The sequence below is a fragment of the Syngnathus acus genome, chromosome 5 (assembly GCF_901709675.1).
Source record: "Syngnathus acus chromosome 5, fSynAcu1.2, whole genome shotgun sequence".
Taxonomy (NCBI): Eukaryota; Metazoa; Chordata; class Actinopteri; order Syngnathiformes; family Syngnathidae; genus Syngnathus; species Syngnathus acus.
This window is the reverse complement of record NC_051091.1, coordinates 9,111,745-9,131,444: the sequence shown is the minus strand read 5'-3', so window position 1 is coordinate 9,131,444 and position 19,700 is coordinate 9,111,745. Positions and strand designations below refer to the sequence as shown.

The 19,700-nt window shown below is 42.0% G+C and overlaps 3 protein-coding genes and 1 long non-coding RNA gene across 7 annotated transcripts; 2 read left to right on the top strand and 2 right to left on the bottom strand.

Annotated features, from left to right (window-relative positions):
- Positions 1 to 4,541: 4,541 nt before the first annotated feature.
- LOC119123655 (glutamine-rich protein 1-like) lies at positions 4,542 to 10,033 on the top strand. Its single transcript, XM_037252924.1, has 12 exons — positions 4,542 to 4,780; positions 5,736 to 5,995; positions 6,070 to 6,144; positions 6,333 to 6,452; positions 6,589 to 7,692; positions 7,989 to 8,148; positions 8,230 to 8,384; positions 8,472 to 8,586; positions 8,673 to 8,781; positions 8,972 to 9,111; positions 9,172 to 9,262; positions 9,341 to 10,033. The coding sequence occupies exons 2-12, from the start codon at positions 5,747 to 5,749 to the stop codon at positions 9,522 to 9,524; spliced, it is 2,502 nt and encodes an 833-aa protein (XP_037108819.1). The 5' UTR covers positions 4,542 to 4,780; positions 5,736 to 5,746; the 3' UTR covers positions 9,525 to 10,033.
- Positions 10,034 to 10,123: 90 nt separating this feature from the next.
- LOC119123666 (mitochondrial RNA pseudouridine synthase rpusd4-like) lies at positions 10,124 to 12,009 on the bottom strand. The gene is made up of 6 exons (XM_037252945.1): positions 11,410 to 12,009; positions 11,135 to 11,342; positions 10,929 to 11,022; positions 10,709 to 10,859; positions 10,553 to 10,650; positions 10,124 to 10,394 (listed from the first exon to the last, which is right to left on the bottom strand). The coding sequence occupies exons 1-6, from the start codon at positions 11,813 to 11,815 to the stop codon at positions 10,191 to 10,193; spliced, it is 1,161 nt and encodes a 386-aa protein (XP_037108840.1). The 5' UTR covers positions 11,816 to 12,009; the 3' UTR covers positions 10,124 to 10,190.
- Positions 12,010 to 12,112: 103 nt separating this feature from the next.
- On the top strand, positions 12,113 to 19,269 carry LOC119123667 (twinfilin-2-like). Of its 3 annotated transcripts, XM_037252948.1 has the most exons (17): positions 12,113 to 12,577; positions 12,763 to 12,866; positions 13,104 to 13,170; positions 13,246 to 13,345; positions 13,460 to 13,576; positions 13,696 to 13,845; positions 13,925 to 13,994; positions 14,074 to 14,216; positions 16,999 to 17,172; positions 17,433 to 17,528; positions 17,598 to 17,702; positions 17,771 to 17,785; positions 17,890 to 17,925; positions 18,059 to 18,178; positions 18,252 to 18,402; positions 18,591 to 18,712; positions 18,780 to 19,269. In XM_037252948.1, the coding sequence occupies exons 1-17, from the start codon at positions 12,417 to 12,419 to the stop codon at positions 18,945 to 18,947; spliced, it is 1,899 nt and encodes a 632-aa protein (XP_037108843.1). In that variant the 5' UTR covers positions 12,113 to 12,416; the 3' UTR covers positions 18,948 to 19,269. The 3 variants fall into 3 exon arrangements, with proteins under 3 accessions (XP_037108843.1, XP_037108842.1, XP_037108841.1); XM_037252946.1 differs by lacking the exons at positions 12,113 to 12,577; positions 12,763 to 12,866; positions 13,104 to 13,170; ... (3 more) ...; positions 13,925 to 13,994; positions 14,074 to 14,216 and adding exons at positions 16,023 to 16,117; positions 16,851 to 16,928 and having other exon boundaries at positions 16,994 to 17,172; XM_037252947.1 differs by lacking the exons at positions 16,999 to 17,172; positions 17,433 to 17,528; positions 17,598 to 17,702; ... (4 more) ...; positions 18,591 to 18,712; positions 18,780 to 19,269 and adding an exon at positions 14,498 to 15,315.
- On the bottom strand, positions 15,982 to 17,587 carry LOC119123692. 2 transcript variants are annotated; one of them, XR_005098118.1, is made up of 3 exons: positions 17,418 to 17,587; positions 17,066 to 17,179; positions 15,982 to 16,082 (listed from the first exon to the last, which is right to left on the bottom strand). It is a non-coding gene; the product is annotated as an uncharacterized LOC119123692 (long non-coding RNA). The 2 variants fall into 2 exon arrangements; XR_005098117.1 differs by lacking the exon at positions 15,982 to 16,082 and having other exon boundaries at positions 16,930 to 17,179.
- Positions 19,270 to 19,700: the final 431 nt, after the last annotated feature.

Sequence of the window (19,700 nt, the reverse complement as noted above, 5' to 3'; positions counted from 1 at the left end):
TATTGAAAGCTTCAAATTCTGTAAAAAAAAAACATACATTACATGGCATGATTAATAACATGTAAATACTCAAGTTGTAAGTCATCATTTCATTCATAATACTATAATTGAAGGCTTATGATAACTAAATTATATTACAAATATTGCAAAATCAAAATGTCTGTCCTGAAAAATGACTGGACTATCTTTTACAAAATAACATTTTAAATACTTTTTTGTCACTTTTGCCTTTTCATCTATCTTTTCAGTGTATTATTCAGCCTTTTTTAAAGTTTGGCTTCTTTGTACAATTTCCTACATTGGTTGATGTTTTTTTTTTTTATTTGGATAAATATCTGTCTCTGTTATCTGTTAAAGGTCTGTGACATCCTCATCAGACCAATCATTCTGATGTGTCGACAATGAGAACGTTGAACAAAGTTCTTCTTCCTGAGATCTTTTTGGTGATTCCCCATGATAATAGTGACCAGTTGCCGCGTTATTTGACTGCGTTGGCTCTCTGGCTTGGAAGTGGTCTAGCGATGCAGGGATGGAGTCTGTATCCATCATCCAGCCGTAGCCAACATAAGCTGGGGGGAATGTCACTATGCCATTCTCTCCATCCGACTGCGTCCAAGAGGGAGGAGGAGGTGTGAACAGGCTTCCGGCCAAAAGTTGTCCGTGATGAAGAGCGCCGTCAGTGCCGCGCCTCAGGTTAATGGGAGACGGGGGCCTCGTGTCGAATTCTATAAGCGAGAGAATACATTCTCGCTCGCCAAAGCTTTGCCATATATTAAGTGTAGCCTGTGAGTCATAGTTGATATTGCCAGAAGCATCCTGCTTGTATTCCGATACAATAACAGATTGTTGATCGTCATAAGGACTCCTCAAGCCGTTGCTGAAACTTGCTGGCGAGAAATTATGCTTTGCCAGGTTATTTGGTATCAGTCTTCTCCATTTCCTCTCGGTCCTTTTGAGTTGCCCTTTTCGGACACTGGCCAAGACCTTATCCCACAAGCTGCTGGTCCTTGTCCCTCTGTTAAACACCTTACGCCTGCTCCGCCTCCTGGAAGGCATCCAGAAGATCCAGGATACCAAGACCAGCAATGATGAACCCCAAGCTAACTCAATGATCCTGGCCCAAAACTGGCTGAGCCACCAGCACCAACCGAAGCGCCTCCAGTTGCCCATCAGGCCGTAGAGCCAGAGAAGACTGCAAATCTGAAGATTGCAGCTCATAATACCAAGGCAGGCACACACGGCCGTTACCCGCTTAGCGCACCTCTCGACCTTTTGTAAAGGAAGCCCACGAGGAAGTGAGGACTTGAGGAACATATTTGAATAGCAAAGGGACTTCAGGAGTATTTCTAAGCAAAATGGAAGGCCCCAACAGAGTGACAAAGTCTGCAGCATAAGAGAGAGAAGTGGAAAGAAAGCAGTGAAATACAAATCGGCTGCTAGCAAAACGGCGCAGTGTGATACAACCAACGCCACCAACACCTGAGGCTGGTGTAACACGACTGGGAAAAGGAATAATTGGAACCTCCTGGGAGTGACAAGTGTGAGGGTGACCTGAGCCCACAGGAACAGCTGCATGGGAATGTTCTGCAGTGCTGCCAGCGTAGTGTGAGACACGATCTGGCGAGTACCGTAAGGATCCAGTAGCAGGTGAATGGCCCTCAAAGCGCCACTCACAATCAGGGCGCTGTTAGCCAGCATCAGAGCACCGCAGTGGGGGTAAGAGAGAGTGGAGGCAGCGGCCATTCCTAAAACGGCCACGGACGCCATGAGGATGAAGAGGCTGGCCGAGCCGAAGACGTGGATTTCCCAGGCGAACGCCAGCGTGCGCCTCATGTCGTCCCATAGCAAGTCGGTGCCGTTGTAATTGGCGAGAACAACGCAAGACGTTTGAACGCAGGGTCGTCCGGATCCTGATATATTGGTCACAGAGGAAAACACACGGGTTTCCACAGGGTGGTCCACACCTGTAAGGGAGGACAGTCTTTATCCTTTTATTCACCTTTTGTTTTAGAGACTTTTGATTTTCATTTCTAACGGCATGGCACTCAACACTAACTTACCTGTTTGAGCATGATTATCAACTCTTGCACGGCTGCCTTCCAAAAGAATGTCCTGTGATTTTACACTGGAGTGATTGAGTTTTGTAACTGAAGAATTGGTGTTAGCTGTTCCACTCAGTGAGTGCGGAAGAGTAATCATTTCACTTGACGTCAACTTTTTTTGCTTTCTGGTTTCCTCTGTAACAGGAGGGATTGCACGATCCAATCTACTGCTGTTGCCTCTGATGATGTCATTCACTGGATGGATGATGGACTCTGTGCTTTGAGTCCTTCCAATTAAATCACCATGTGAATCTGAAAAGCTTCCAAGTGAATGACACAATGCCAGAGTAATGACGAAGAGCAGAGAGGAACACTCCATTTCTACCCACCCTGTTGAATCAAAAGCCTGTAGAATAAAGGAAAAATGTTTGATATGAACTGTTATATTACGCAATACATCTATTTGTTATGAAGATGATTGCATTATTCCAACATTTAAAACCATTTTCATAAATGGTTAAGTGGACAAAAATAAATCTCCGTAAGAGGGATGTTTGGTAAAAGAAGCATTGTCTAATCCACTTCATTTATCCACGCCACAACATCTGTGCAAAAATTCAACACTGCACAGACAAATTGTAACATTTGTTTGTGAATTTCTCCTCTACAAAGGCTGCAACACAATTTGTCACTATTGTTTATATTTTTTTCAAAGAAACACTGTTTAGCGCATAATTAAATTACAGTGCAGGTATTACCAGATGCTATTTTAAAACCAGATCACTATTTTTAAAATAATTTTCACAGTTCTACATGCACACATAAGCACACTAAAATATCTGAATCGACCTGACACGACATGACTAAAACAATCTACTGACACTTTTAAACAATTAACAGGATACCTGTGAATCTTTTTGGCTTCTTTTAATGCATCAGGTATAGCTGCTCCGTAGGCGGCTGATGAAGTCCATCAAAGTGAGCTTTCAACAATGTGGACCATCACATCATGCCTTCAAGCTGGCGTCCTATTCTTATTACTGCACCGGCTGCTTACTTGGCAGTGTCCCATAATGGGTCAGCTCCTAAGACCCATCAACGAATACAAAACTGATGTGAAGTAAATGCATGGGTGCATCCTCAAAGCTCATATATTCAGACAAAGATTAACCAGAATAAAAATTTAAAAAACATTTTATAAGGATCTTCCAATTTTGAAACTAGTTCCTGGCCCCCATCTGCCACTGTCTACAACAGTTATGTTCAGGTAAATCCTTCCCAAAAGGATTAGATTAAGATTCTTACGGTAGCACACAGTCACGTGAAGTTAAAGTGCACATCTGACTCCACACTAACACACTCAGAGAAATTCATTCATTCTAAAATGTTACTTTACATGGCGTTTTAATATTATTAGTTTGTGCATGAAAATACAACACTGCAGTAGAATTGTGTAATAATGCATAAAACGATTTTTTTTACAGAAAAAATATCATACAGCTCTTATAAAAAGAGAATCACGCAGAGTACATGGAGACTCGGAGGCTGAGCATCACAAATAGTTGCAGAAAAGCACTGACAACCAGGCACTAACATAAGAATTAACTATTTGCTGCCCATGTTAAATGCACAGGGTCTATGCATGGGGCACATCTATCCCGGTCCACCTTAAGAGGAGCGGAGAGGCCGCATGAAGAGGAGCTAGCAGGGGGACGGCCTCCACTGCACACGCCGGGCTCTTTAAGGGGGACTGGCTAAGTTAGATGCTGTTAAAGGGACATGCCTTCCACATTGACAAGAAGCGCTTCAATGTACAGTACAAAAAAATGGTGCGCTCTAAAGTTTTTGCATTTACATTTGTTGCCATTTCTTTTAATATAGCACATTTTATAAATCGTATTTATATTATATTTTTTAAAATAAACATTTTAAAACACAGTGTAGTTGCAAGATAAAGAGTCACATTTATTGCTCTTGACAGCCATCATTTATTTACACATGCACAATTTAAGGAGATGCAATATAACGGAATATTGCCAATGTGGGAGCTACTGAGAGCCTGTTTCTTTTAGCATAAATATTACAAGCTGTTCTATGTATGATATTATGCAGTTCAACATCAATATTGCTGCATTACAATTTATTATGCTGAGTCGGGAATATTAAAAAAAAATATATTTAATCAAATGAGAAAATCAGCATATCAAAGCTATGCCATTATCAGAAGTGCTCGTAGTATTAAATTATTACTGATAATACGCGAAGGGTTCTGCGGATTGTTGCCCTGCACGGTTGGAACAGAATCTCCCGTTTTTCACATCAGGGCCTAGTCTTCCGTCATTTCAAAATCACACTGGATAAACAAAACAAAACAAAAAAAACAAAAAAAAAACACACAGTTGGATGTCTGGTCGTTGACAATCTTCAGGCTTGTGGAAAAGTTCTGCTTCTTTGCTCGTCCACGGGTTCCTCGTTTATCGACATCGAAAGCCGCCTGGATTTCTGCGCAGACGTCAGACAAGAGACCGCCTGCTTGCCTCTGCCTGTTCACCACTGCCGTTGTGAAATAGTTGTTGCAAACTAATCGTAGCATTATTGGTGGAATTGCAGCGTCTGCCCTGCATGGACTGTGCGACGGGGTGGATAGCATGCTGATGGTAGCTGCTGGACGATTATCGGCTTTTTAGTTTTTAAACACCGTGCCTTGGCGGAAAGGAGCCGATTTCTTTTTATTTAAGGTAGCATGACAGGATCCGAGCGTTAGCACTAGCTAGCGTCATGTTGTCCGATGTAAAATTGGAGGCTTGTTGCGTTATAAAGTAACGATCTGTGTAGTTTAGTCTTGATATTTTTCAATCGACGCGACCATGTTAGGTGATAAACATAATTATCTGCTGAGGTAATCATACGGACCGAGGATATTCAGTTCGGCTAGCTATGCTATGCTAGCTTGCTAACAGTTAGCTTAGCTTATGTGCATTCAGTTTGTACATGAGCCCAGGCTACCGTGTCTTTGGTGCCTTTATGTGTATTTTTTTGACTTAATGGTCAATGTTTAAGAAACAAGCACGAGCTGATCGCTGTTGTTTCAGGAAAAAATACAAATCATAGTAATTATTCAGACCACAATTACGGCGCCACTTCGTAATCCGTTGAAATACCAAATTTTCTTGCAATTTAGGTTATGTGCGTAAAATTATTTAAAAAATGACTTTCATAAAACTACAGTGATCAGGCAGATCATTTAAATTCGATTTTGTAACATCTTTTGACTAACCTCAGGGGAGTTACGGCTCTCTAAAATTATTGGCCAACGTCTAAATACAAAGACAATTGGGTCGAGATTTTCTTTTCTTTATTTTTTTTTAAAGATGAGTTTTATAAAAATTTACCTATTCTTTAACATCTAATCTTATTAGAAACCCTGCTAAACACAGAAACCATCAACATATGATAACACTGACATAAGTTATTACAGAAAGCCAAGGGGGCTAGGTTTGCATAAAATCTTCTAAAAATAATGATCAAGAGCAAAACAGCGATGCAGTTGACTGTCAGATGATGCGTGAAAATCTAAACATGTCTAGAAAAAGGGTCAAGAATGAACCAACACATAACTTGTGAAAATACATATCACACTTAACAGGCATTTGTAACTGATTGAGTTAAGCCCCTCTTTTGATTGTTTTCTAGGTCCAGTGACAATGAACGAGCAGGAGGCCGGTGTGGTCTCGTTTGACGAATACGTGCGGCAAAAAGCCCGAACTGTACCCCAGCACAGGATGAAGGAGTTCCTGGAGTCCCTCTCCAAAGGGGAGTTCAGTCAGCAGGGAGGGGCAACCACCACCACTACCACCACCACCGCAGCTATGGTCTATCAAGACCAGACCAACAACTGTGTCTACACTGACAGCACAGAGGTCGCTGGCTCTCTCTTGGAGCTGGCTTGTCCAGTAAGAACTGACTTTATTGACTTATTTCATGGCTTAGTTTGAGTTTGATGTGTTAAAACTGCTGCTTATGACAGGTACAGCTGACCTCGGCCGAGATCTCACCTCAGCTTTCCATGCATTCAGAATCGGAGCAGCAGCTTCAAGTGCAGGTTTGTTTATCTGAATTTACCTTGTGACTTCATGTGCAGACGTGAAAATGAATGGCTCTCTAATAAGGTCAAGGAAAATAAAAAGAATAAAAACATTTATTATCATTTATATATCTACCGGTGTTTTTTGCGATAATTTCGCTTGTTGATAGGTTGATGATGTTTTATATTCTCTTCTTCTCTGCTAGGTCCAGATCCAGGAGCAGCCGGTCCTGCAGATGGCCACGTCCACTCAACAAGACATGCAAGGAATGTCAACTTCTCAACTTGTGCCACAGGAAGAGCTGACAGAAGAGCAGCAGCAGCAGGTACCATATCAATAGCGGTGGAATCTTAAGATTGGAGGCCACTGTACACTGTACCAGTTCCACTGTACACCTTCAATCACATCCTACAACTGATTCATTCTGATCACTTGTTGTGGAACATTTTCTATTTGAATAGATTCAGGCACAGCTGGTTGCAGCTGTGAGCGGAGAGCAACAGATTCAGTTGGCAAGTGGTCACCAAATCCAACTGCAAGGTACGCAGCAGATACAGCTCGCGGACGGCCAGCATATTCAACTGGAGGCCGGACAACAGATACAGCTACAAGGTGGACAGCAGATTCAGTTGCCGGGCGGCCAGCACATTCAGTTGCAGGGCGGGCAACAGATTCAGTTACACGATGGACAGCAGATCCAACTGCCGGGCGGACAGCAGATCCAACTGCAAGACGGACAGCAGATCCAACTGCAGAGTGGACAGCAGATTCAGCTGCAAGACGCTCAGCAAATTCAGCTCCCGAGCGGCCAGCACATCCAGCTGCAGGGCGGGCAACAGATTCAACTCCAAGATGGACGGCAGATTCAACTCATGGGAGGCCAGCACATCCAGCTCCAAGATGGACAGCAGATACAATTACCAGACGGACAACAGATCCACATCCAAACCATCGAGGCTATATCTCCTCCGCAGCAACAGAACTCTCCCAGGGAGACCGAGAGACGGACCGCTACCGTCTCGTCTGTTCTTCCACCCGCCAAGAAGCGCAAGGTTGACGCTCCCTTGACGGTGTCCTACGCCGTTCCTCAGGGGCAGCAAGTGGCCACTGTCATCGCCATCCCTCAAGGGCAGCAACAAAACTACGTGTCCCTGAGGCCCGATTTGCTCACCGTCGACAGCACTCAGCTGTATAGTGCCACGGGAACCATCACCGGGCCCACAGGGGAGACGTGGACCATCCCCGTGTACTCCACCGCTCAGCAGCAGGGCGTGACTCACATCGCCATACCGCAGGAGACGTACAACACGGTGCAACTTGCCGCCGCCAACGGCAAGGCCGGTTCCTCTGCGAGGTCCACCGATGGGCAGTCTGTGTCGAGCGGGACACAGGAGGAAATAGTACAGACGCTGTTTCCCGCCCAGTTTATGAATGGGAACATTCACATCCCAGTAGCTGTCCAGACTGTAGGTGGGACTTACAATACAACGCAGTCGGTGCACATATGGGATCCCAGTCAGCAACAGAACCAAGAAGACGGAAATGAGCAACAAATCCACCTTCAGGTTAGACTTCTTTTTTCATTTATTTTTACTTTATTATGTACACTAACATTTATTGTGCAATGTTGTGGTCCCTTCCGTGTTACTGTGAAGTGTTTATCAAGTTGAAGAATGAAAAAATGAATGTTAACCTTTACTTTGACATACAGTGATTGTTTAAAATAATAATAATAGTAGCAATGGTAATAATACATTTTATTTCGTAATGTCTTGAGGCCTTTTTTAAATGCCTCCACACACTGTGGAACCCTCAGGAACTCTGGAAAGGTGTTCCAGAAATCATTCATTGTCTTGTACAGGAACAAGGAGAAGGCGAGGCTAGTGCTGAACCGTCTGCAGAAATTTTAGTTCCCATCTCTCTGAAGCCAGACGAGGGTCTGGAGGTATGGCGCCTGTGGGTCAAGAGGAAAAATGTCGAGCTAAGCAAGCAGGACAAGACAAAGCTTGCACCCATTGGCCGTAAGTCAACTTCTCAACTCCCAGCTAGCGTACTTTGAGAAGAACTCCTGCAGCGACAAATGCCGATCTCTTTGCGTGCAGGTCGCCAACCGCTGCGTTTTCAAGAAGACTTGATCTCCAGTGCAGTAGCCGAGCTCAATCTCGGGCTTGCCCTCATGACGCAGGAGGCCCGAGGATCAGAGGAGGAACAATTCGCTCCAGATGTTCTTTATTATGTCTTCTTGTGTATACAAAAGGTTTGTAATACTTGTCCTACAGCCTGGCAATCAAATGCTGTATGAGGTCATCCATTGCTTATTTTTTTTTCTCCCCCTTTTCAACAGTACCTCTTTGAAAATGGACGCGTGGATGACATTTTCTCTGATCCATACTACACTCGATTCTGTGAGAGTTTAAATAAAATCCTCACTGGTTGGAAGCCCAGTGTTCATCCTCTCGGTAAAAGACAAACTCCCATCACTCTTTATTGTCATTATTTGTTTACGTAAGACGAGGAATTAATTTTTGTTTGGTCATGTTGCAAGGTTACATCATTCCGAGTCATGTGACAGAGGAGATGCTGTGGGAATGTAAACAGCTTGGCGCACATTCACCTTGGACTTTATTAACAACTCTGATGTACTTTAACACCAAGTGAGTTTTTTTTCTTTTGCCCTGTGCTCTATTGGACTGCAGGTGTATCATCCACCACACCTCAAATAAATGGTCAGGCCATAGTGCTGTGTAATAGAAAAGTAGTGCTTTGGTGCCATCGATGACTTGCAGGTTTTCTCGGGCCTGATGGGTGTCGATTCTTAATGGTTACAAATGCTTTTGCCCGCAGGTGTTTTCGTCTGTTAACACCTGAGCAGCACCTAAAGGTGGCCTTCTCCAAGGTCTTAAGGCACACCAGGAAGAACCCTACCAATACCAAGGACAAAGCAACTACTATCCGCCTTCTGAAAGGGCAGAGCTCACATAAAGGTATGTTGTTTGCCACTTGAGTAAAAGAAAAACACTTTGCTCATGTGACTTAATTTACAGGTCCAGATGACCTATACGACGAGCAGATCGAGGATCCAGACAATCCACTCCGTTGTCCGATCAAACTTTACGACTTTTATCTCTTCAAATGGTGAGCTTGCACTCAAAACAAATATTCTGCAGATCATCTTTCTCCTTTTCCTGTAACCGCCTTTTTCCCTCGATACAGCCCTCAAAGCGTCAAAGGTCGAAACGACGCGTACTACATGACCCCGGAGCCTGTGGTGGCGCCAAACAGCCCCATGTGGTACTCGTCTCAGCCTCTCACCACTCAGCAGGTGGAGCAAACGCTGGCGCGCATCCTGGTGGTCCGAGAGATCCAGGAGATCATCGGTGCCGCTTCCGAGAGTTAAGACGACAGACGTGTGGAGCGAGAGGAAGATTGTACGATTCATCAGATTCTTGACTGCTGCCCTTTAATTGGCTCAATAAATCTCAACAATCACATGGAGAACCCAATGAACGGGTTTGAAGCCTGCAATGAAATTGTCCTCTTAAAGTTTTCAGGAATGTAAGACTGGACTATGGGGGAAAATGGAAACTGCTCCAGGTTCAAGTAGTTTCAAGATGAGGGTATTTAACCGTTTACTCTTCTTTAACCTCTTATGTTTTGTTACCATGCCAACCTCCTTGCAGGGACCACTGCTCACCTTTTTTTTTTTTTTTGTATTGTGTTGATATGTACAAAGATGACCTTGTGCCTGTTTTCAAGTATTTGATCCAAGTTGTCCCAAAAGTAAAGTGCTACATTGTAGTCTTTGGGGAGACTAGAAACTTTCTCAGGTCAAAGGTTATGATTGATTGAGAGACTCAAAGACATTTCCAACATCTTTGTGTACAGATGATTAAATACAAGAAGACAGTCCTTGCGGCCGAAGTAGTGTTGAGCACGCTTGATTTATTTGTGCTTTGTAATGTCGTTCGTATTCTCATGAATCAAAACAAAGCACTCAAGTTTAGATGTATTTATTGACATAATATTACACTTAATAGTAGATACTTTGAAAAGTCGCACTCAATCACAAAGTATCTTTTTCCTTAGGAAAAGTTAAATTCAGTTGTCGAAGTGTTTGCGTGAAGAACTTCGGCATGGGGCATTGCACGCTGATAATTCCACGACCGACTTCAGGCAGTGTCAGCTGACGAGCGTGCAAGTGAAGCGGAAGATGTCGGATTTTGCTCTGTTCCAAGCCGAGTTTCCCCAGCACGTGCTCTGGTAATTTCTGCGGGTCAAAATGTCAGTGGTTTACAAGTGAGAACGAAAATCTAGATTGCAAATGCGAGCTTGGAAAATCTGACAATTTTCTTGGTTGGTATTCTGAGGACGAATCAGACTTAATTTTAAAAAAGGTTTGAGAAAAAAATGCTTAAATGATGCTACCTGTGGTGCCAGTTTGCTCCAGTGTGAATATTTGTGGTCGCCTAAAATGAGGCATGTCAATGCAGATGCCATATGGACCCTCATCTGATGCTTCACTCCTGTGAAAACAGTACAACTCAATTTGATAGATACTTAACTAGATCCAGTCCTCCTCACCAGTAAGAGGCTGCAGCTCCACAAGGCTACATCCAGCGTTGCTGTCCAGAACTTTGTATTTCGTGACGGCAGGAAGGGATTGGCGATTGGCTCGAACTTTAGTTAGTCCACTGCCTGAGTCATTCATTCTGTAAACGGGGCTTAAAGCCATCTGCAATTTAAAAATAGATACAGAAGAGCTAGGTTAAATAATAACAGAATAGGAAGCAGAGATGTCTACCTTGTAGTGAGGCTGAGAACCAGTGACTTCTCTCTCTATGATGGGAATGTCAATCATGCCTTCAGACGGCACTGGGACGCCCACTGTGACAACCCTGAGGACACAAATTGGTTTATTTCACTCACCATTCCATCAAACAAAAAGCCTCCTTTGTGACCAGTGAGAAAAGACTACTGTGTTAACTTATTCAGGACAGTAAAACTTACCAATATTTTCTGTGCACTTCACTACTTTTATTGAGTTTCAATACGTGCTCTGCTGCTTCTTCGCTCCTTGCCAGCAAGAGAGCACCCGTCATCTCCTTCTCTAGGCTGAGACAGGGCAGTAGCTGAGACTTGCATTTGACCTTCCGACCTTGCATCATTTTGGAGAGGACAGGAAGCACAGATGTGATGGACGTCCCCCCAGAGGAATCTGGAAAGGGGAAAGCGTTCAGTTTCATTTCATATCTCTTTAAGTACTCGTTTGTTTGGTTTTTTACCTCTGACAGGAACACCATACGGTTTGTTGATGATGACCACATTCTGATCCTGGTAGAGCACTCCTTGGCTTAGGTGCTTGGCCAGCACATTGGGATGGACATTTTGAAGCTGCAGACTGAACCGTTTTAGGTCCATCACCCTCTTCTGTTGGGGGGACACATTGGGCTCCGCTGCCCGAGTATTGGACTTCTCCTGCCGGAGCTTTTGAGCCAAGTCAATGGCTCGTAGTGGAGGCTTCTCTTCTTTCCCAGCATCTGGAGCTTCCTTTGCGGCCGTGGTCTGACCCCTACTCAGATAAATAAGAGCCGTTCTCGAACAAGGCTGGCACTTTGTCCGTGTTTTTCTTGGAAACCGTAGAACGAGGTTCCAGTCAGCAGTGAAAACGTGTCTTGTGCAGCGGTTCATAGTTCGATTGGGCGTTAAAAAGATAGTTTTAAAGAGTAGACAATTGTAGCATGGAACGTATGCGAGTGTCACTTCTAAATACTTCCGGGTATAGTTGTTAAAACACAGTAGTTCCAGAAAACAAAATAAAAAGACCGAAATCTATATTTACATTAAATATTGATTGATATCAAAAGCACTATATTAAATCATCTAAAAAGCCGTGCAATTTGACTAAAATAATTGAAAAGTATAGGAAGAATTTCTGACCCAAGATTTCTGACCTAAATATTCAAACGGTATAACTTCCGGGCTTGCAGTGTGAGTTCCGTCAATTTAGGTGCGTTTCTTTTATGACTCCGTAGTATCTTGCTTTTTCATGGGTTCATCCCAATGTCACCGGAAGAAACCGCCTGTTTACGAAGTTGCTTTGCAAGAAATAAACGTACTATTTCTTGAGATTCTGTGCGATGTGTGGTAGTTGCCGTTTTAAAACGAGTTGTTTTCAATTGCAGTATTAAATGCAAGACGCACTGGCGTGATGGGAATAAATGATCGAGTTACATGCAGTTTAGGTTTAATGTACATTTAATAGTCAAGTTTCTGTAGCGATTTTGCAAACATGAAAATCACGGACAGCGTGTTGAGGAGTTTCAGGGTTGCGAGAAAATATCAATGCAATTCAGATAAAGTCAATTGTTTTGAGTATTCTTGGAATGGTGAGAGCGCGATTTCAAGCAGCAACGACGACAGGATTGTTTTGTATGATATGACCCAAGGAACGTAAGTATGCATTCGAATTTTGCATCACTTTTCAATTTTATTTGCAATGTGAGTCTTGGATGTGTTATCAATTCTAATAGAGAAGGTCAAACATTTGATGACTTGTTAGACTGCACAGGTAGACCGACTTAATTTCATGATTTGCATTTTTGGTGGTGTTTAACTTTGCAATGATCTCATCTCAGGCCGCTTGATCGTCCGCTTTACAGCAAGAAGTATGGAGTCGACTTGATCCGTTACACATTTGGAGATCCCGAAAAAGTCATCTATAGTTCCAACAAGTTGGATGGTAAATAAATCACCACTGTGAATTAGGAAATGTGGAATAATTTAAATATGACTGCAGTATATTGTGGAACCCAATAATACATCGGCGCCTTGACTTACGAACAACACAGAGGGCATCTGATGTTAATTCAACGACGATGTGACATCAAACGAAATCAAATGTTGAATTGTATCTCAGCAAACTTGTAAACACTCTTAATTTTAGGTAACACTGTATTATTATTTTTTTTACTTGTAGATACAATACGATATCTGTCACTAACTAACAACAATTTCATCACATACTTCTCCGGTCACACTGCAAAGTGAGTAAAAGCACAACACATTTATTTCGGTATGTACTTTTGAATGTTTTATGTCATTCAATAATTGCTTTACAGAGTTACAGCTCTCTCTATGTCACCTGTGGAGAGAATGTTCATCTCTGCTTCCTTGGATAAGACAATCCGCATCTGGGATCTACGCGCTGAGACTGTTCAGGTGATTCACTTGGGAAAAAAAAAAAAAAAAAAAGAAAAGTTTGAGCCTATACTATATTTCGACCTATACTGCATACATACATATCACAAGACATTTTTGGTTTGTGTGCTCCAGGGTCAAACCGAGCCCCTTGACAGACCCATTTGTTCTTATGACCCAGAAGGGGTCATTTTTGGTGCAGGGGTCGATTCAAAGTCCATTAAACTGTACGATGTCCGCGCTTTTGCCAAGGTACACTTGTTACGAGTTCAGTGTGGGTTACCTTGTAACTTCTGCTGTGATGTTCAACAGTTAATTCTGATTGCATGTTTAAAAACTTACAGATAGGTTTGTGCACCTTTTTTTTAAAGGGTCCATTTAAGTCCTTTGAGGCGAAGCTGAATCGTCACTGGACCGGACTGAAGTTCAGTAATGATGGCAAACTAATTCTCATCTCTACCAATGGGGGAACGATCTGCATCCTCAACGCTTTCACTGGAGACGTGATTCACATATTTTCTGTAAGAGCCTTCCACTTCTGCTATGGAACCAGTCAGAATCTGTATTCTATTTGAACTTGTGTCTTTTTGCTCATTCAAGGGCTACAACAACAGCACAGGCTTAAACCTGGAGGCTTGTTTCACCCCCGACTCACATTTTGTCATGATCGGTAAACATTTTTTTCTGTTTCTCTCTCTTTCTATGAGAATTGCCATGTGACTTTAACATACCTTCTCTTCCCCTTCCAGGCTCAGAGGACGGGAGAGTTCACGTTTGGAGCACAGAGAACGGGATGAAGGTCGCTGTGCTGGATGGGAAACATCCGAGACCCATCAGCGTTGTGCAATTCAACCCATTGTACATGACTTTTGCCACTGCCTGCACTCACATGGTGAGATAGTAAATTGTTGGATCCTCTGCTCAAATGCTAATTACACATTTGTGTCGCATATAAACACAAAAATTGGTGCACAATAGAGTTTAATGGGTCTTAGTGTTTAGCATGTCTGAATGGCTGCAGTTCTAAAATTCTGCCGTTTGTGTTGTTGATGTCGAAATACATTATTAATGGGCTCGTTGCGCAGTAGTTAGGTCGACATGTCAACTTGTATCCACAGCAACATTTGTCCACAAGGTCTCTCTAATAATGTGCTTTTCTTGTCCTCTCTGCAGAAATTCTGGCTCCCGAATGTTGACGACGTATAAAGATTTCAGTATGATTTTAATCAATACCTCTTTTTATAATTTTGTAAAATTTATGTCACTATATTTTTTTATCTCTTAGCACAGTTTGGTATTTCATTTTTAACAGTGTTTCTTCATTTTAATGTTCGAATTCGTATTGTAAAAAAAAAAAAAAAAAAAAGTACTTTCTGATAATACCTCGTTATTAATTTTAGAAAAATGCAAATTATACATTTTCAAATCATTACTACTTTTGGACCGGTTTTACAGGGGCAATTCAGTTATTTGTACTTGTCCACGAACAAATGAGCCACGTTTGATTTGTATGAAGTCTGTTATTTTATAAAAGCTGAAACAATTTTAGGCCTATTTTTTTCTTTCCTTTAAAATTATTGTTTTGGTGCAAGATCCGTTAGCATATCTCATTAGCTTGAATTTTTTTATGTAAGTGTAATGTGTGTGAGTAGGGGTGGGAGGCTGGTCATATAAAAAATGTATGAATGCTTGGGTTATGTACTCAGCCCTAAATAAATAATACACGATCCTGTGAGGTAACCTCACTACTACACACTTTTGTGTGTGCTCATGGATGTGAACTAGCACATTGCATTCATTCATAATTTGTTTCTTAGATAGAGATGCTAATTTGCAAGGCATTTAACCCCAACCTGTTAGTGGTACGGTGTCTGTGTGTGTATGTCCATATTGAAATTATGTCAAGTGCATGTCTTTGTATAGGTTTTAAACAGTGTAACCTATTTCTTGAAAAAAAAAAATTCCACTCAACCATTTTTTATTAAATAATTAAAAAAAAGATGCCTTTCAATATAGTGTGTTTCAATGAATTTGGGATTAATGAGAAATTCTTGTCCCTTTTAACACCACAGAAGGTTGTTACTGATGGCAAAAAGAAAATGAAACTCAAACAACTAGAAATAGATGTACTCAGTTGCTTAGTATGTTCTGAGTGCTCAATAAAGTATATCTCATTAAAAAAAAAAGATATCTCAGGGGCTCCGCAAAATAAAACAAAATTACAAACCCGGACAAATTGGGAAATACCCTAAAGTTATTTACATGCTGTCACCTTCTCACTTGAGAAATCATTAACAGCTGTTTTGTAAATTGTGGCATCCTTGGAAGATTCATTTTTGGGGTATAGCCATCATAAATGGGCTTAATAATAACTACTAAGTAACTCAGAATTCTGCTTCCAATTCTTAGGAGCAATAAAATATCCTCACAGGTCAGCTACACAAAAACAACACCCACGGCTCACCAAGCCAGCAGACTTGAGGTTGTGGTCAGTGATCCACAGGGGGTTTTAGATCAGTGGTCAAGCTGCCATATCCACTGACAGGCACAATATTACTCATCCGCCTCCCAGTTCCGCAGATTGCGTTTCAGGTGTGAAGAATCTCCAGCGTCCGCCTGCAAAGCTGGTATCACTCTGTGTGCGTGGGTCCATCTGTCTGCCATCAGCGGCAACCGGACAGGTCGACTTCCTGCACAACCAGACGAACGAGGACAGAGGCAGATCTGGAGCTGCTCCTTCCATGAAACTGACATCTGACTGCCAAAATATGTCACACCAAACTGGGATCAATGGTATGCATGTTTTTCCATGTTTGCTTAGTTACCTGTTTTGTACTGTACTATTTAAGATGTAGGAATTTAACCTCACAACTAGTGATCTATTTTATGATGTATGTTTTTTTAATAATATCTTAAACCTAGGATTTTTCTAGCTGTTGTATAAAAACTCATATATTTAATATAATAGATTTTAATGTTTAATGCCAGTGAGGACAATAGCAAATTAAATGTTAAATTCACCATTTTAAGGGTTTTGCACAGAATAAATGTTCTGGCGTTTGGTAACAGGAGCACAAAGGGACGGTTGGCCTGAAGGACACCTTTCTCACCTGATCATATATTATTCATGAGAGTGCTGTGTTTGGTATCTATGGTGACACATAACACAGCTCCAGATCTAATTTTCAATACCAAATTGAAGCGTTCGGGATTTAGGGATTAAAGAGGGTGTTTTTCTTGATTGATTGATTTTTTTATTTTCCTTATTTAACATCTCAGTTTGAGTTGTTTTGTGGAGGTAGTATGACTCCGGCCTGGATCATATGTTGTCACTGTGGTGTCTCAGGTTCTTTTGGTGTCACTAGCTTCGCCCAATATAATAATAAATACATGCATTTTCATATTCTCTATTTACATTTTTGATTTGTCAGAAACAGTTCAATGTAATTGTGTATTTTTTTTTTAATGCTCAGCACCATCTGGTAGAGCTTTTTTACATTGTCTGCTATATTTTGGATGACTTTAGCTACATCGGAGCTTAAAGACTTCCTGGCCCAAGCAAGGGGAGGTGCCATCAGGATAATGAAGATTGTCATCCAAAATGGTAATCTTGCCATGTGTATTTATTTGGAGATATGGGATAACTTAAAATTTGACTTTTGTCTGCAGAGGAGTTGGTGCTGGAGTCGTGCGGACAGCCAGTAGAAAGCTGGGACAAGGACTATGACCACTTCCTGTTACCTCTGCTCACGCCACAGCAGCCATGCTACATCCTCTACCGACTGGATTCGCAGAATACGCTGGGATACGAGTGGATCTTCATCGCTTGGTCACCCGACCAGTCACCAGTACGTCCTGATGTACAGTACGCCAGGAAGGAAGGGAGGGGAAGTAAACATAAGCAATTCAAATGATATGGTTGCATAAGTGTGCACACCCACTTCTAACTGGGGATGTGGCTATATGCTCAGACTGAATGAATCACATGAAACTTGTGCTAATTGTCAGTCAGCACACAACTGCCTTTGATTAACCCCGAATAAATTTCAAGGAGGCTTTTCGTGACATTTTTTTGGTCGCATTTTATAATCACCTCTGTACCATGCAGGTCAGACAGAAGATGGTTTACGCTGCCACTCGTGCCACATTGAAGAAAGAATTCGGAGGAGGTCACATTAAAGATGAGTTGTTTGGTACAGTTGAGGTTAGTAAAAAAACAAAAAAAACAAGTATCCTTCAAATAACTTTCTTCTTCTTTTGTTTATATCGGCAGGATGACGTGTGCTTCCAGGGTTACTTGCGTCACATGACCTCCTCCTGTTCTCCTGCGCCACTCACAGCAGCCGAACAGGAACTACAACGAATTCGAGTCACAGAGGTGAAGAAGTGATTTTGAATTTTAAGTAGAAATGTGAAATCAACTTTGTGTTTATCTTTTGCCTGCAGGATAAAGTTGTATCGGTAAGTTTTTGCCGGTGTGTGTATATACATGCATTTTAGTTTTTGTCTGTGTTTTGTTTGTGTGTATTTTATCAATTACACAAGCTTTATTCTGTCGTCCACAGGATGAGCGTAGACGTATTGGGATTCCACGTGCTAGAGTATGTACCATTATGTAAAAGTTGTATTTGATTAAACAAAAATATCTGAATTTTATTTCACGACTTCAACATTTTTTACTTCCTGTACATCCACAGTCTGACATGAGTTGTTATATGATTGCTTGCGGGTTAGGTTCCAGTGGAGTTCGGTATAGACAAAAGAGTCTCTCAGGGTCTCGCGTTCCCTTTACAAGAAGAGGCCAAGCGAGCTCTTCAGCAGCTGAAGCAGAAACGCATCAACTACATACAACTGGTCAGCTCTGATGCAACCGCCCATTCAAAATGTCGCAAAACTAGTGCTTGAGTGGCTTTGTGTCGTATTGCAGAGGTTGGATGTGGAGAAAGAGACCATTGAGCTGGTTCACACCAAACCAACGGAGACCCGCGAGCTCCCGTACAGGATCCCCACGGATTCCCCCAGATATCACTTCTTCAACTTCAAACATTCCCACCAGGGCCGCACTCAAGAGGCACTGGGTCAGTATGCAACCATCATGGTGCTGCTCGTATTTTAAAGATCTGGAGCATAGTTGAGTGGACCGTACGCTTGCTGAACTGCGTTGTTTTTGGCAGCTATTTCAGTTTTAATGAAAATGCTTAAATCACGGTGAAATCAGAAGTGAAAATTGCAAAACAGTAAGTGCTGTGAATGACTTCTCTTCCAGTGTTCATATATTCCATGCCCGGGTACACCTGCAGTATAAAAGAGCGAATGTTGTACTCCAGCTGCAAGAACAGGCTCCTGGAGGAGGTGGAGAAAGATTACCAGCTGGAAGTGACCAAAAAGGTACAGAGTTTTGAAATTGGAATGAAAATGAATATAGAAATGCATAGGTGAATTGATATATGTACAGATGGAGATCGATAGTGGCGACAGCCTGACAGAAGACTTCCTGTATGAGGAGGTCCACCCGATGGAGCACGCCTTGAAGCAAGCGTTTGCTAAACCTCGGGGACCAGGCGGCAAGAGGGGCAACAAACGTCTTATCAAGGGCGCGGGAGAGAACGGTGAAGAAATTTGAACACACACACACTTGATGGGGGGCTCACACTCCGGACACCCAAGTGTTTGTAGAAAATTTAAAAATACCTTTTCCATTATATGTCTCCTTTAATTTGCAGGGTTGGATGTATTGCTCTGCTATGCTTTCTTCATCAATGATTCACATTAATCATTCTTGGTGAGAGCAGGAATGTCTTTGAAGTTTGTTGTATGATTGATTATTATCCTATTTTAACATCATGGCACCTGTCCAAGATTGAACACAGTGCATGTGTTTGTTTCAATCACGCACACGTTTCACGAGGATGTTCTTCACAATAAAATATATTCTTTATCCTATGGCGCATTTGTGTACTTGTGGTAAAATAAGTCTCCATCATGTGGATTCAATGACTTGCTTCAAGTTTGCTACGTGTCGCTCTTTGTGTGCGCATGCTTGTATTCCGAGGATTTCTTCAAGCATCCGAGAAGGATTTCTTCAAGCAAATTGTAACGCCGACACGGCTGCGAACTAATTGAGCATTCACATTATTCTGCAGCATACTGTATATGTATACTGTATAAATACTGTATAATGTGTGTGTGTATGTATATATATATATATATATATATATATACATTATTCATATATACATATACATATATATACATATACTATATAGGCGGCTCGGTGGCGCACTGGGTAGCATGTCCGCCTCACAGTTAGGAGGGTGCGGGTTCGATTCCACCTCCGGCCCTCCCTGTGCGGAGTTTGCATGTTCTCCCCGGGCCC